Source organism: Pseudorasbora parva, chromosome 6 (genome assembly GCF_024679245.1).
Source record: "Pseudorasbora parva isolate DD20220531a chromosome 6, ASM2467924v1, whole genome shotgun sequence".
NCBI classification, from domain to species: Eukaryota; Metazoa; Chordata; class Actinopteri; order Cypriniformes; family Gobionidae; genus Pseudorasbora; species Pseudorasbora parva.
In genome coordinates, this window is record NC_090177.1 from 47759894 (window position 1) to 47777936 (window position 18043).

At 39.3% G+C, this 18043-nt stretch overlaps 1 protein-coding gene across 1 annotated transcript in view; it reads right to left on the reverse strand.

Annotated features, from left to right (window-relative positions):
* The window catches only part of LOC137079089 (protein NLRC3-like), a 29275-nt gene extending 12721 nt beyond the window's left edge, over positions 1-16554 (reverse strand). Inside the window, exons 1-2 of the mRNA XM_067447047.1 lie at positions 16379-16554; positions 1570-3564 (exon numbers count right to left, since the gene is read on the reverse strand). Of these exons, the coding sequence (XP_067303148.1) occupies positions 1570-3564; positions 16379-16497 (2114 nt within the window). The 5' untranslated portion in view covers positions 16498-16554. The remainder of the gene's footprint in view (positions 1-1569; positions 3565-16378) is intronic.
* Between the last annotated feature and the right edge of the window lie 1489 nt (positions 16555-18043).

The window sequence follows — 18043 nt, forward strand, 5'->3', positions numbered from 1 at the left end:
GGCTCGTCTCCACGGCTGCAGCAGTATCGACAACTCAGCTCTCGCAAAGCCCGATACTCCATTGAAACTCGTTTCAATACCACAGCAATGTCGTCATCTCCATTCCCACAGGAGCCCAATCATCCGTGCAAATTGTTCGTTTGGATAGTTGGAAAGCAAGTTGAAACGTCTCGTATCCTCTGCCGCAGCAGTTATAGTCAATTTCGCTCCCGCAGGAGCTCTGATACGTCTTTTCAAAACCTGTTTCACTGTCTCAGCAGTCTCACCTTCTCCACCCCACAGGAGCCCAATTCTCTGTACAACTGGGTCTTCGGATAGTTTGGAAAGCAGATTTAAAAGGGCTCATCTCCACTGCCACAGCAGTATCACCAACCTCACTCCCGCAGGAGTTCTGTTCCTCCATCCAAACTTGTCCCACCCTCAGAGCAGTGTCATCTTCTCAACTCATACAGGAGCCTAATTCTTTGTACAGCCAGCTCATTGGATACGTTTGAAAGTATGCTGAAACAGCTCGTCTCCACTGCCACAGCACTGCTATCTCCTCTCGCCTACACGCAACCACCCCAGCTGACTACCAACGAGGTTCACCTTTCTGATATCACGACCATACAAACCTCAGACAATAATGAACAAGATCTCCCGATCCAGTGACTATCCCCCCCTTCGATTGGCACAGCACCAGTTCATGCTCTGCAACTTTTGGGGGGCATCAACATCATTTACTGGCTGCTGTCCTATGCTAGTAGCAATTTTTTGGGGGAGTACTCTGGGTTCGGGCCAAATACCGAGCTCGGAGCCCTCTCCTCGGACAGCACGCCAAATACGCATACCATTTATTCTATCTGAATTATTTGTAAGTGTGAACTCATGAAATGATGTTTCTTAAAAAACTAAGTTCGGGAGAAGCACGTTCAAATGATCTACCTAATCATGATGTCATTCCAACCAGCTGTCAACAATCAGTAATCAACATGTCTACCAATCAGCTCAAGTGGAGGATCACATAAATACCCAGTCAACTCACCAACGTTCCTTGACAAAGTTTGCAGCATCCCTCCACCACCCCTTCTACCTCACACGCACCTGGTTAACTTTCCTAACCAGAAATACGGGGGGAGTACTCTGGGTTCGGGCCAAATACCGAGCTCGGAGCCCTCTCCTCGGACAGCACGCCAAATACGCATACCATTTATTCTATCTGAATTATTTGTAAGTGTGAACTCATGAACTATTGGATTTTACAGTGTGGGTTCTTTGTTTAATAAACTTAAACTGCTCCATTTAAAATAGGATAATTAATTCCTCATTTATTTGCAAACAACAGTGACAAAGTCAAAATGAAAGGTTTATTATCTTAATGGGTCAATGGCAGCTGGACCCTGAACTACAACACTAGAATGTAGGTCTCCAAAACCTGCTTCGGCTAGTCGTGCCTTTACTGAATTGTGTAAAGGCAGTGCTGGTAGCAGCAACATTTTTCAAAGAATTGAACCTTTCAGGGAGGGTAATGTCTCTCTGCAGGCTTTTTATTGTACTCTTTATTAATTGTAATAGATGATTAACACTCACAACGCTTTTCTGCAGTTGATCACAGCTGGTATCAGTCTTCTTCTACCTTCCTCCGTTGTGTTGTATTTTTTCAGGTCCAGCTCATCCAGCACCTCCTCTGACATCTGAAGCATGTAGGTAATTGATGAACATTGAGAAGGAGTGAGTTTCTCTGCATGTTTGTCTGATGCCAGATACTCCTGAATCTCCTTGCACAGAGACTGATCTTTCATCTCCAGTAGACAGAGGAATAGATTGATGGATCTTTCAGTGGAGATATTGTTGTTCTTAAGTGTATTTTTAATATACAGTGATGTTTTCTTCATGCTCTCTGAGCTGTTCTCTGTGTGTGTAAGTAGATCTTGTAAGAGTCTCTGATTGGACTCCAGTGAGATGCCCAACAGGAATCGTAGGAAAAGATCTAACTCTCCATTTTCACTCTCTTTGACTTTGTTGAATACACGTACATGTAAATTATGTAGTGAATCAAAAAGTGCTTCTTTAGCACTACATAAATAGCAGTAAACCACATAAAAAGCAGCAAGAAACTCTTGAAAGCTCAGATGAATGAAGCAGTAGATTTTGCTCTGATGAATCACAGATTCCTCCTTAAAGATCTCAGAACATATCCCAGAACACACTGAGGCGTCAATGACATCTATACCACTTTCTTTCAGTTCCTCCTCATAGAACATCCAATTTCCCTTCATCATCTGTTTGAAAGCAACCTCAGAAAGTTTCAAAAGCACTTCTCTGTTGGAATCTATCTCTTCATATTTCTGACTCACACTGATCTGAATGAGCAGGAAGTGAATGTACATTTCAGTCAGAGTGTGAGAGATTTCCGCACTCAGATCTTGTTTCAGGATGTTTTGAAGCACAGTGGATGAGATCCAGCAGAAGATGGGTATTTGGCACATGATGTGGAGGCTTCTTGCTCTTCTGATATGCGAGATGATTCTGCTGGCTTGATGCTCATCACTGATTCTCTTCCTGAAATATTCCTCCTTCTGAGCCTCATTGAATCCCTGAATCTCTGTCAGACGGTTGATGTATTTGGAGGGGATTTGACTGGCTGCTGCTGGTCTGGAGGTTATCCAGATGAGAGCACAGGGAAGCAGTTCTCCTTTTATGAGCTTTGAAATCAACACACCCACTGATGAAATCTCAGTCACATCACAAACTTTCTTTGACATCAAAACATTCACCGTTAAGATCTCAGTCACATCAGAAACTTCCTGAGCGTCTGATAACATCAGTGGAATTCTGTTTTCATCCAGACCATCAAGGATGAACACAACTTTACAATCCTCATAAGTGTTTGAGTCCAGATCCTGAAGTTCAGGATGAAAGTCCAGCAGAAGTCTGTGAAGACTGTACTGATGATCTCGGATCAAGTTCAGCTCTCGAAATGGAAGCACAAACATGAAATCGATATCCTGATTGGCTTTTCCCTCTGCCCAGTCCAGAATGAACTTCTGCACAGAGACCGTTTTTCCAATTCCAGCGATGCCTTTAGTGAGAACAGTCTTAATTTGGTCTTTCTCCTCACAACCTGGTTCAGATGAGGCTTTAAAGATGTCATTGCAGTCAATTGGAGTCTCTTGTGAGTGTTGTGCTCTGGCTGTTTTCTCCATGTGTAAAACCTCATGTTGTTTATTCACTCCTTCACTCTCTCCTTGTAACATGAGCTGTGTGTAGATCCTGTTCAGTAGGGTTTGATTCTCTTGCAGTTTGATTCCCTCAGATAAGCTCTCATACTTTTTCTTCATCATTCTTTTGTGTTGGTCTTTGACTTTCTGAAGAACGTCACATGATTGGTGAGAATCCTGCTGCAGATCTCCAGTGTCCTCAATCGGGGATGGTTCCATGACAGGGCATGTTCTAGATCTCTTTCTGTCTGAGTAGCAGCTAGCACACTGTCTGCTTAAACCCTCGCCACAGACTGCATCTGCCAGAACCTGATTACAGACTCCACATCTAGACTGACACTGGATTAGATCTTCATTCACCACACTGCAGAAACCCAGAAAAAAGATTTGCCATAATTGTTGTACACAGCAAAATCCTCAGTGTTAAATGAACACTGCTGGTGTTCCTATGAGTCCACTATGAGTCCACACTCCGAGTGTTAAAAGGTAACACTGAATCAGTGTTGAAGTTAATGAGATAATTAAGTGATGATTTAGCATTAGTGATGAACACCTGCTGTTAATAAGCTGTTACCTGATGATAACAAGCAGAATCACTAAAGGAAATAGAAACACAAGAACTACAACTGACTTCAACCACAGCCTCAGATCAAACCAACTGAAGATAAAAGAAAACATTGAATCTCTAAATTCAATCTCATCAGAGGATTAAACAACTCCACAAACAGCATTACCACCTTCATACATTACTAACAGACTGACTTCATTTCTGTTATACATCTACAATCTCTTATTGAGAATGAATCGTTTTTTTATGTCACCATTATGCAGTGTTGGGGAAGCTACTCTGAAACTGTAGCTTTACAAGCTACTTGTAAGTTAAAGTAGTTAAAGGTCCCGTTCTTCACGAGTCCATCTTTCAAACTTTAGTTAGTGTGTAATGTTGCTGTAAGAGCATAAATAATACCTGTAAAATTATAAAGCTCAAAGTTCAATGCCAAGCGAGATATTTTATTTAACAGAAGTTCCCTTTCAAAGCCTACAGCGAACGGCCGGTTTGGACTACACCCCTGACTTCCTGCTGTAATGACGTCACTAGAACAGTTTGTTGACTAACCCTCCGCCCACAAGAACACGCAAAATAGGGGGCGTGGTCTCGTTGCTCTCCCACGTGGAGAAGAGCGTGCATTCAGCACTTGCATCTCCCCGTTATGGTAAGAGGCGGGACCTTTCCGGGCAAAGTGCGCTAAGCTGCTGTCCAATCACAACACGGGAAGCGCTGGCCCAATCAGAACTCGTTACGTGTTTCTGAAGGAGGGACTTCATAGAACAAGGAAATCATCAGGTCGTTTTTAGGACAGAGGAAACAGCGCTGTACAGATAAGACAACGGTGTGAAAAATACTGTTTTTTTACACGTGAACTCATGTTATATTGCACACTGTAAACATAATCAAAGCTTCGAAAACACGCGAAGCACGGGACCTTTAAGTTACATTCAAGCTACCATTTTGAAAAAGTAGTTAGCTACACTACAAGTTGCGATTAAAAAGTAGTGTCTGCATAGAGCAGATTATTGAGCTGAGCGTCTGTCACACCGCTCAGCTACGCTCCTTACATGCTCGTTCTCGTCGGTCGTCAGATTCAGAGCCCAAAAACGGAATGTAGCTTTTGGTCGCGCTACTTGCTGTGTAAAGTAGTTAGCTACTGGAAAAGCTACACTGTTTTAAAAGTAACTGAGCTACTGACAAGCTACTGAAAATGTAGTTACATGTAGCTCGCTACTGCCCAACACTGCCATTACGGCGATCAGTGTTTTCCTCAATAAACCCGTCTCCGGCACGATGACTCTGATCTTTCAAGTATTCATACTCTAGTGTAATCAATGCGCCATCCTAAATAAACCAGTCTCTTGCGTGATACCCAGAAATTTCTAATATTCTGATCTAATATGATTTCTAACCTATAAGGTTGCCAGAATAATAATTATACACTGTGTGTTAATAGGCCAGAGGAGAACTGGCACCCCGACTGAGTCTGGTTTTAAAAACAGTTTTAAGTTTTAAAACAGATTGTACACTAAGCACTTCGAACCCTTCTTCTTTTTGCTTTTTTGAATGGCAGCTGTCAACCAGCTTAATTAAGTGCATTCAGAGTGTGCAACAGAACATTATATTCTACATATTTAACCCATCATTTTAAGAAATTATAAATACACTTCCACTTTGAACAACTTCCTCACACACAGACATCAAGAATCAGCCTGTAGCTGTGTCCCAAAGTGAAGGGTGCGCACTTCGAAGGCCATGCACTTCGAAGGCCAGACCAGGCCACGCCTTCAAAGTGCACGAAGTGCGCGAAGGGCGAACCGAGAGACAGGGTTGCCAAGTCTGAATAATAAAACCCCTCCAATTGTAATTCAAAAGTATCGGAATCACGGCCAGAATGGACCAAAATATCCCAAAATGCGGGGCGCGGGCAGTAGAAATATTGCTTAAGTAAAGACAACTTAACCTGTGGACTATAGGCCACAAACACCCCAAAGCAACAAGCCTAAATGCAACCCGATTCCAGACTTGGCAACAATGAACCAAAGCGCCGTTAATGGCCTAGCAGGTTCTGACAACTGACAGCGGACGTTCGTGAGGAGATTTTAAAAAGAGAAATGGAGCATATACTACTACTTAGATTATATATATATATACTTTTTTTGAGCTTTCTATTGGGTTTTGACATGCTTCAAAGCCTGCGACGATGGGCTGGACCATAAGCATGTAAATCTGTAGCCGGTTAAATATTGTCAAATTGCAAATATTATTTAACAGTTTATTTCTTATGTTAAATGTAACTGTTACAATATATTTTAAACATTTAGCCTATACGTCCAAGTTTTTTTTTTTTTTTTTTTTAAGTAGGCCTACTTATTTTTATTCAACTCATCATCTCAGATGCATTTTTTATGGCATGCCATGCAGCCGTCGACCGATTCGGCCCCGCAAAGCTGCGGACAGTGGAAATATGCCCTGCTCATCCCAGAAGATGATGTCCCGCTCAGGCCTTACCAGAGTCTCTATTGTGCATTATTCCCCATCCCGGTCCAGCTCCAGCTTCTCCCGCTCAGCGCAATGAAAGTGTTGAAAAGTGTTTTCTTCTGGTTTGGCTGATAATAAAAATTTGTTGTTTCTAATGTTAAACTTAAGTTATTTTATTGGTCTATAAATAGGCTATAGTTGTAAAAAGCCTAAGTAGGCTAATAGACCAATTAATTTTCATTTACGCATTTTAAATTACATGACAAGAAAATATGTGTATAGCCTAAACATGTAATGTAGCTACAAATTATAACGTGCATTACAAAAATAAACAATAGCTAGGCTATAGAAAAACCATTTAATTTAGCCTACGTTTGAAGTTAACGAAAATGAACAATAGACAGCAGTTCGTTTAATTTACAAATAACTTGCATAAAAAAGAATAAGCTAGCCATTTAAATTGTTCTGTGTCGGCCACGCATTCAGCCTTTGGAGGATCGATGTTTCGCTGACCGTCGTCAGTGAACATTCATTCATTCATATAAAAAAAAAAAAACCTTTATTTTAGCATCTTAGTCAGCAGTTTTCGTTTATTTGTATTTTTTCTTATAATTCTGAGTGACAGATGTCACATTTGAATCAGCCTATTTTTCTGTGATATTTGTTTTAGTTACGGTGTTGACATACAGCCTGCTGTAAGAAAAATAAATGATTGCACGGACAATTCCTATCCAGTGTCTCTCTTTCTGTAAGGGAAATTTAAAAGATAGATTCTGGAAACAACATCTAAATTTAGCTGGATCAGTCGGGTCGGGAATAAAATAATTTATAGCGGGTGAGCACCGAGTAAATTTTGCGCGAGCGGAATGGTGCGGTGCGGAATAGCGGGAGCAGGACGAAAATACAGCGCCGCGCAGATTATACTTTGAAGGCTATTTAAAGAAAGTGTATGGGGGAAAAAAGAAACAGCGAAAAGGTTGATAATGGACTGATTCCTCTTCTTGAGATAATGGTTGAGAAATAAATAGCATTTAAAAATTGGGAAATTAAAGTTTATCTTGCTCAGGGCAGGGAACTGGGAACTGTGTGAATGCACTAACGTTGAACGTTTTATTAACTTCAAGCGCTTGCGCTGTTGTGTTCAATAGTACCCGCAGCAGGCTACACTTGAGTTACCGACCGCTACCGTCTTTACTGGAATCTGATCGAGTGCCGCGGGAATGCGGACCAGTCAAATCCTGTAGTCACCAGTGTGCTATGAATTCTGGGATAGGGAAGGCTGCGAAGTTATGGGAAGGTCCCATCTGCTGTACCCTTCCTTTGCCTGAGAACCGAAGGGCGCATTTTGAAGTCGCTCATGAATTGCGGCAGCCTTCGTCGCACCGCTGTGACGCAATCGCACTTCAAATGCGGCCTTCAGAGCGCTTCAGAGGTGCAGCTTTCACTTTGGGACAGCCTACGTAGTGCCACTGTGACGTAATTGCACTTCAAATGCGGCCTTCAGAGGGTGCAGCCTTCACATTGGGACAGTCTTCGTAGTGCAGGTATGACGTAATCGCACTTCAAATGCGACCTTCGAAGTGCGCGCACTTCACTTTGGGACACAGCTTATGAATCTCAACAATGGGGACATGCTTCATGCCACAAAGCATTCTGGGTGCATCATGCAAAACTCTTCCATGGCTCCCAGCAGGGCTGGACTGGGGCTAAAATTCGGCTCTGGCATACCCAGCCCATCCGGCCCATGAGTTCCCCGTGAATGTTTTTGCTGGGGTTGGGGCCTTAAATTGGAGTAAATAAATAAAACTAGGACAAGGACAAATAATGATAGATATTATCGAATTTGCTGCAAATGCAGATAAACTTAATATTGCTTTTTTTGTCACACAGAAATGCCCTTGGCAGTAAAGCACTGATGATTTAGAGCTAGGATGAAGTAAAAGTAAATTTACTGCTTTTAAATGCTGTCATCATCATTTACTCACTCTCATGTCGTTCCAGACCTGTATGACTTCTGGGAAACACAAAAGAAGATGTTTTGAAGAATGTTGGCAACTAGGGGTGTCCATGGTTAACCGATTGACCGATTAACCGTTAAAAATTGCGTAACCGAGTGAAACATTTTGCTCGGTTAAGTGGCGTCAATGACGTGCTTTGAATTTAGTTGTAATATATGTTTGCACCCCTAGAGACCGCCAGAGCGCTCCCAGACATTTGTAATATCCACAAGAAGAAGTCATGACCAGCTTTCTAAGCGGGCAATGAAGCAGGCAAAGAAAGCGTGGGAGCACTTTAAAAATGAGAGTGACGGGCAGTGGTGGAGGAAGTACTGAATCTCAGTACTTAAGTAAAAGTAGATGTAAACAGAAATATATTTACTTTAGTAAAAGTAGAAGTACTACAACGGCAACCCTACTTAAGTATAAAGTAAAAAGTACCTGATTTTAAATGTACTTTAAGTATTAAAAGTAAAAGTACTTGCTTAAAAATGTATTCTCTTAATGTCTAATTCTAATAATTAAAAAGAAGAAAACAGTATGAGCGGTGGCATTTTAATTGAGTTAGTTTTGGGTTAATGTAATTGTTCTTACCATCTGTTGCCTAGTTTACATTCAGACTTACAATTCTGCTTATCTGCAAAGTTAAATGTCATTTTTCTGAAGAAACATTCTCATCAGCTTTGATGTATTTAAATCTTCATATTTATTATATTTTTACCTTTTATAAAGGACATGTACCCTAATCTTATTAAATATAGGCTTTGCTTCAGCTTTCCCTTTATATTCTTGAATTTGATTAATACATTAAATTAGAATAAGATACAATAGGGTTGTTACCAATCAAATTAAATAATTAACACTGAAAAATTACAACTGCACTAAATAATGCTATGAGATAGTTTTAACTAAAAAAAAGTGAACTAAACCACCAGTAGATGGCGGCAGGTGAATCCTTATGAGAGAGTCATTGAGTTGATTCGTTCAAACGGCTGATTCGTTCATAAATGAGGCAGTCGTTTATGAATAGGGCATTGAATCTTTGATTCGTAACGCACTGTTGCTGTGCAATACGTTATGGCTCGGGTGTGGAAATATTTTCGCTGCTGAAATAGAACAAAAGCAATAACGCAATCAATAAAATGTAAGTGACTTGATGTTAATTAATTGTTTATGGAACTGTCAAATGAAATCAGTGTCACATTTTCCGTCGTGAAACTACACTGGTCCTGTCATGTGATGTTTTTTTAACTGTTATAAAATATAAAAACTAAACATTTTGAATTTTTAATGCAGTATGTTACTGAGTTTCTTTGTGTGAGCGGGGCTGATTTGTTTCCATTTCTCCTCGAGAGGCTGCGCGAACCTCAACAGCGCAACCGTCAATTCATTAGCCTATAACATACATTATATATTATTATCCGGGCAAGCCTTAATCTCGAGCCCTGAAACTGATCAGAAAATGTAACGAAAATGTAACGAAACGTTGTAGAAATGTAGCGGAATAGAAAGTATAATAATTGCTGCAAAATGTAGCGAAGTAAAAGTAAAAAGTATGCACTATTTATTCTACTTAAGTAAAGTACAGATACGTGAAAAATGTACTTAAGTAAAGTAACAAAGTATTTGTACTTCGTTACATTCCACCACTGGTGACGGGGCAAAATGCAAGTATTGCAATGCAGTGCTTACCGCATTTTTCAGGCTATAAGTTGCTCCGGAGTATGAGTCGCATCAGTCAAAATATGCGTCATGAAGAGGAAAATAACATACGTCGCACTGGAGTAAAAGTCGCATTAGGGCAGAAGCAGAGCGGAAGCATAACGGATCAGAAGAAAGAAAGTTTGAAGTGAGAAACTTGTGAATGACTAGAGAAAAGCAGACGTTACTTTAACTGTAATGAAGAAAACAAAAAAAGCTAATTGCGGACTGAAAGCAAGATGGCCAGAGCTGAAGGGACGAGTCCACAGATGCTCGAACTCTCTGTCGGGAGAGGCTCAGCCGCGCGAGACGGATGCTGTGTGAATCATTCTCGGCTGCATATTTTACTGTATGCCCTAATCATGACTGCGCCCTCGCGGCCACTCGCATTGCTCGTGAACTGGAGCGCATCTCATCCTAATTTAACGAAACTCAGCGTACGCCTCACAGACATGAAATATATCTTAAGAAACTTGAAATGTCTTTTAACAATTTAAAACGAAAAGAAATAGGCTACTCTCTGATTATGTAATCCATGATGTGCATTTCTCTATGTAGGCGCGTTCACTACAGAGATGGCGGTCGTCAAATTAATAAACTAAAAATAATAACCCTGACGCACACTATGGTTAACCGAGTATTAACCGCTAAGGGCCTCGGTTAACGGTTAATGAAAAACTTGAAAACGTGCAGCCCTATTGGCTACCAAGCCATTTTGGTTAGGCTACCATTTAAATATTGTATGAACAAAAAAACAGACTCAAATTATTTTATTTTATGCTACACTGAAATAAATTCATTTAGGTTTGGAATGACATTAGGGTGAGCAAATGATCACATTTTTGGGTTGAACAATCATATTTTTTAAGAGTTAACACATCATTTAAGTAAGACACTGATATCTATCTTTCATGAGGCTATTCAATTTCATTAAATCTATTTTAAAAACTTTTAAAGAGGAAAAAAAAGCTTTGTCCTTAATTCATGGGATCCAGACTTTAAAACTGTGTTATAGACTGTACACAGTAAAATCCCCAGTGTTAAATCAACACTGCTCAGAGTGTATTTGGTCCCACTCCACAGAGAGTTAAAATAACACTGAAGCGGTGTTAAAGTTAATGAGATAATTAAGAGATGAATTAAGTGATGATTGACCATTAGTGATGAACACCTGATGGTAACGAGCAGAATCACTCAAGGACAGAGAAACACAAGATCTACAACTGACTTCAGCCATAGTCTTAGATGAAATCAACTGAAGATAAAAGGAGACATTAAATCTCTGAAGGAGGATTAAACAACTCCACAATTACTTTTGTCATACTGTACTTCTACATATGCTTTTATTGAGAATGAACAGAGGTTTAGATACTGATGTTTTATGGAAATCATTTGGTCACCATTGTGGTGATTAGTGTTTCATCTAGTTGAGCAGTTTGACTTTAAATTAACATTTCAATCTTTGTAACAGTGTTTTGCCAAAACACATTTTTTTGCAAAGAAATGTGATCTTGTTACATGCATCATACAGTTTGTTGTCAAGTTTTAAAGATCAAGCTCACCAATCTTACACTGAACAAAAGCAGTTGTTTGTTTTTAAGTAAATTGATCATCAATGTGAAAATCTTGGCACAAATTAAACAGAATTTAGATATCTTAATTGGGGGGGGGGGTATTTGGAAACAGACATCAAGAATCAACATATGAATCTCAACAATGGTGACATGTTTTTATGCCACAATGCATTTCTGGGAGCTGACCAATTATAAAACTCATGGCTCCCAGCATGCATTGCAGCATGAAGCATATCACCATTTTTGAGAATCATATGCTAATTCTTGATGTTTTGCTAAAATAATTGGTTCTGTAACTTTTGAAAAAAATAAAATAAAATCTAAATTCAAAATCTGACCCGTGGCAAATATTTATTTATATATATATATATATATATATATATATATATATATATACACTCACACATTTGGTCACTGATGAGATTAGTATATCATTCCATTTCATTATAAAAACCATATGAACTGATTTGCTTCTGGATTCCATTGTAACTAAGTAAGTGTAGAAAACACTGTTAGCAACACTGCTCTTCAAAAGCCAAGTCAAACTGCCCAACTAAAGGAAACAGTGATCAGCATAATGGTGACCAAACATTTTTCATAAAACATCAACATCTAAACCTGTTAATTCTCAATAAGAGCTTATGTAGACGAACAGTATGACAGGAATAACTGTGCAGTTGTTTAATCCTCTGCTGAGATCTTCAGAGATTTAATGTCTTCTTTTATCTTCAGTTGATTTCATCTAAAGCTGTGGCTGAAGTCACTTGTAGATCTTGTGATTCTCTTTCCTTCAGTGATTATGCTCATTATCATCAGGTGTTCATCACTAATTGTTCAATCACCACTTAATTCATCTCTTAATTATCTCATTAACTTTAACACGGCTTCAGTGTTAATTTAACTCTCTGTGGAGTGGGACCAAATACACTCTGAGCAGTGTTGATTTAACACTGGGGATTTTACTGTGTAGTTTAACTGTAGGCCAGTTTCATTTAAATGTAAGATCATGGTGTCACAGGGTAAAAAACAGACTGTTAAAACCTTGCTCCTCATTATATGGCTATATGGTTTCTAAAACTATATAAAACATATATAATAAACTATTATATTTGTAAGTAAAAAAAATTAAACACCTGTAGAAAATACGAAAACAGCCTCTATAAAAGTGATTTCTTTTCTGCAATATTAATTTAAGTAATATAGCAACATTTTTAATAAATGTTTCTTCCAAAACACCATATTTATTCGCTGTTAGCTGCAAAGTAAATTGTGGTAGTGGTAAAGTGAAACATTTGTGTGTGTTGCCGTTTTCCACTTTACCTCGTCACGAACACATGCTCGCGGCTGTTTTCAGCTGATTCAACACAGAACCTGTAATGTTTCCATATCATATGATTGTATAAAACAAAATTCGGAGCGGCTGCGTTGTGCGGATATTCGCCTTTTGCAGTTCCATGCGCTCAAATACTAATAAATAAATGAATAGAAAATAGCGCCTAATATGGAGGGGAGGTCTCTCTCGCTTCGGCTTGTCAATGCAGAAGACAAACCAATGGGCCGCTGTCGCTGCATGTTGTCAGTGGTACAAATTTTTATTTATTTTTTAAAAACACTACCGGCCCCAAATTGCGTCGGCCCACCGGGCAAATGCCCGGTATGCCAGATTACCAGTCCAGCCCTGGCTCCCAGAATGCATTGTGGCATGAAACATGTCACCATTGTTGACATTCATAGGCTGATTCTTGATGTCTATGCGTGAGTAAATCTCACAAAAGTACAAAGTGCTTAAAGGGGGGGTGAAACACTCAGTTTCAGTCAGTGTCATGTCAATCTTGAGTACCTATAGAGTAGCATTGCATCCTGCATATCTCCGAAAAGTCTTTATTTTTTTAATAATTATATAAGAAAGATGCGCTGTTCCGAGTCTTTCCGAAAAAAGCCGAGCGGGTGGGGGCGTGTCGTGTGAGCGGAGCTAAATAATGACGTGTGCTCGCTGCTGCTATTGTGTTGAGTGCGTCGAGTGCGTCGTAAAGCTGTCATCCCTAACAGCGGGGAAAAAACTTTATTCAAAATAAAAATATGGCTTTTAATCAGATACAGCCATACATCTATGATCCGCAATCAGACCCAGAGGCTGCAGTTGAACAGGAGCAGCAGCAAAAACGACTAGAGCAGGACGTCTCTATGTGCTACAAGTTATACACTAACTATATAATATGCTTAGCGGCTTGTGTTATTTACATATTTATACTTGAATTATATCGTCGTATTTTTGTCTTTGAAGGTGTACATGTGGAAGTGCAGTTGTGCACGTGTGTTTGTGTGTTTACGCGTGGTTTGTGTAGACAGGCTAAGTTAGTGTTTACATAGAAAGACATGGAATAGTAGCGCATTTGAATGAAGAAGCGTGCTTATTTAGTTCAACATATTTCCCCCCTCTTTGTGTATTGTTGAGTGCTTTTACAATACACAAACATAAAGTTACACATATAGTGGCCAGCTAAACAAATGTACACGCACTACACATCCCATGCTCCATTGATCAATTTCTATATATAGTAATATATATAGTAACTATACGTGATCATGTTTGGGCTACTTGATGAGCATAGACACAGACATTTGAAGCAGTCTAACTCACCGCCCGCGGTTCTAACGTTGGGACTGCTCCATCCTTCAGCATTAGGCTATTGGAAAATCCGGCGTCATGCTGGGCCATGTTTATGAAACAGTCGGCACCGAAATGCAGCGAACCGATATAAACATTCGCGCAACTCAGTTGCTGATCCGGAAAAGCAAATTACATCCACTGTTGCCTTACCGCGGGGTTTTGGGGGAATCTGTGCAGGACTGTCTTGGTCTGGCAACCAAAAACGCACTTTTTGATGTCATTGTTATGTGCACATTACCTGTGCAGCGCAGCCTACGAGCGCTTTGATGGGCATAGCCTGTTGCTTTCGCTCTCTCCCTCTCTCTCTCTCACGCTCATGCTCCGGTAGAATTGTCCGTAAGGCCCATACAAGGAAATTCCGCCCCCATTAACGTCAATGGGGACGCATGATCGCAAAAAACTTGCCGAAACTTATGACTAACCGGAAGTAGTATTTTTGACAAAGAAATACTCCCATCAAACGTCCACCTTAACTTTTGAAACTTTGTCCATGTTTAGTATGGGATTCCATGTCTTTAACAGTGTAAAAAGATCAGTATGCATGAAACAGCATTTCACCCCCCCTTTAATGTATCTGGATCTTTTCTAGACTTACAACAAAAAAAGTTAAAAGTATATCACTCATACTCTGTCATAAAACTGGTGGATTAAGCCACTACACAATGATCACATTCTGATCATGGTTTTTCTTGCCATTTAAAAGTCATCAAACTGCCCAAATAAAGAAAACACTGATCGCTATAATGGTGACATAAAAACTCTATTAATTAGATCTAGCTTATGTAGATGTATAGCAGAAATAAAGTCTGTCAGTTAGTAATGTGTGAAGCTGGTAGTTCTGTTTGTGTAGTAGTTTAATCCTCTGATGAGATCTTTAGGCCGGAGACACACTGCTAGCGTGGTGTGAGCGTGGCGTTTCTGTTGCGTGTCATCCGCGGGGAATCTGCCTGGCGTTTTCTCTGTTTTGCACACCAGAAGCGTGTCTGACGCGGCGCTGCTGCTATTAATGTACAGGGAAGCCCTATACTTCATGTAAAATATAAATATATTGCCTATTGATACAGCAAAGACAACGTCGGCAGTAGCCTATTGACCATATCTATGGTATTGACGGCAAAATAGGCTACAGAATATTTCGTTCTGTATTGACAGGTTTAATATTTCAAAATCGATAATTATGTTGTTTTTTTTATTACAATTAGGCCTATATCTGCATTTATGTTAACCTACAGACTTTCAAACATGAAAATGTCATTTATTAATATGTATTCGTGTCAAAATGGCATATAAACATCTTTTCCTATTATATTTTGCCTGGAAATGCTTCCAACACGCTCGCGTGTCGCGAGAAAAATAGGCGTCTCTTCTATTTGAAGCATGCACACGGTTTCGGTGATCTTGTGTGGACGCAGATACTTCTTGAAACAAGGGGGAAAAAGATCGGATTGGGAAAGCTCTGGCTTTGTGTGGACGGGGCCTTAGGCATAGTCCACACGGACACGGGTATTTTTATAACCTGAGTTTTTCCTCCTGCGTTTTAAAAAAAAAAAATCCCGTCCACACATGCGCGGTTTGTAAAGTAAAGAAATCTCTGTCTACATGAAAACCCCAAAACCCGCTATCAAGCGCTGTCAAGAGCATGCCACACCAGCAGGCGTCGATATCACCCTAATCATAAAGGCATGTTGGCCAATCAGAAGCCAAGGCAAAAACGGCGGTTTTACTTTTCACACGATGACGCTGCAACCGGCGTCTCTGAAAAACTTCACCCTGGCAGGGGTTTTCAAAAATGTTCGATTTCAGTGACCCGATACTGCGTTCTCGTGTGGACGAACGGCCGAACTGTGTAAAAAAGTCACGGTTATAAAAATACCTGTGTTCGTGTGGACAAGGCCTTAATGTCTTTTATCTTCAGATGACTTGATTTGAGGCTTTGGCTGAAGTCAGTTGAAGTTCTTGTGTTTCTCTTTAGATATTCTGCTTGTTTTCATCAGGTAACTGCTTTTTAAAATCAGGTGTGCATCATTAATGCTCAATCATCACTTAATTATTCGCATTAACTTCAACACTGATTCAGTGTTACCTTTTACAGTGGACTCATATGAACACCAGCAGTGTGAACTTAATACTGAGGATTTTGCTGTGTATGCATACAAAAAAATCAACTAAACTAAACTCAACTATCAATTACTATCAATGCTTACCTTGTTTTACTGAATCCTGATTTATCATGAAATTCAATAGGTTGTCTAAGAGAACAGTTGCTCTTCATAGAGACACAGCTGACAGCACCCCCCTCTTCTTTCTTCTCATAGAGATTCATTTTTTGGTGTAATCCTGAATCTATATGTAACTGTAATTATTATACTTGAGGAAATTCACATCTAGAACAAAAAAAGAGAGAATACAATTTAAAAGACAATTTTAGAGCCATTTCCTTATTATGATGCCCTGTGGTTTTTCCCTCTTACCTTTTTATGTTTTTATGCTTGGGCTGGATGTCATGGCTATAGCCTAGAGTGCTGTGATCATGACAGAGTTTGGGTTTTAGTTCATCAGGGTCTTTCCTAATTCCTAATTTAAAAAGTATAGCTGTACGAATTCCATTTTGTCTCAATTTCCTCTTATGCATTTTTTGAGAACAAGCCAGAAAAAAAACAAGAAACACTAGTCAAACAACAACAATCTGTCATGGTGCTGGCCGCTACAATCAATCTTTTTTCTTTCTATCTACCTCTGTGAAGTGATTAAAGGTTTCCAGGCATTTAAACTCATTAGTTATGTACTTCCCAAAACTGCTTTCTGGTTAAAGCAAATACAAATTATTGCAATCTTACATAAGGGGATTAAGCCAGGATTAGGCCTTAGGTTAATTAGGGCATTTAAGTAGCTTTTATAAACATAACTTAGAAAAAAGAAAAGAAAAAAATACTGGTGTGCATCTTGATACAAAACAATGGCAATGGCATATTTTAAGAGTCACTTTCAGTTAAAACAGTTCAAACATGCATTTTATTCTAGGCCTACCTTAAACCTTGTCTGTGAAACCAGGGGTATTAATTAAAAGTACATATTTAACATGTAATGTATGAAAATATATAGTCAACTCTTTGATTTTAAATGTTTGTTATGAAATTTGATTTAACTTATGTCTCACACAAACTTGCAGTTAAAACAACTCCATCAAAAACTGTAACCCTGTAGTTAGATAATAAAAGTAGATTTCGATGGCCCTCTCAAATAACGTTATCATCTATAAAATGCCTTTGTGAAACAAACAAAAACCTTACGCACTACATGAGTGATACAATTAAACTTAAATGTACAATATTTACTGTACATAATGCTGAACGAATGTAAAGACAAAATGATAATGCACTCACCTTGAAATGTGTCACAGCTCTGGTGTGTTTGATACAGTAAAGAATGTCTGCACATGCCAGATATGTCTGGTCAAACCAGTTTTGTTCAGAGTTTTAAAAAAAAAAACGGAAAAAAAAAACAAATAAGGATATTGCCTCACTGCATGTACTCGGCACATAAAGTCATTTCATTTTTTTTTTAGTTCTTAATTAATGTGAGGGGTGTTTTTTTCTCTTCAAAGTCCTCCTCAAGTTCAATGATCGGCCAGGAGTCAAATTATCAATCAAAAGTATAATGGATTATGGATTACAGTGAGTAAAAAAAGTTAACTGATTTCTGAACAGCAGAGATAAGCATCTGGACGCTCCAGAATGCTTTTACAACAACTCTCATTCATTTGATATTCTTGTTCTTCCGTCTCCTCCCCACACCACGTTTCCTCCAATCAGGGGTCCTGTTACGTCAGTGTCCAGGCAGCAATCTATATCGAGTATAGAGCTGTAGTA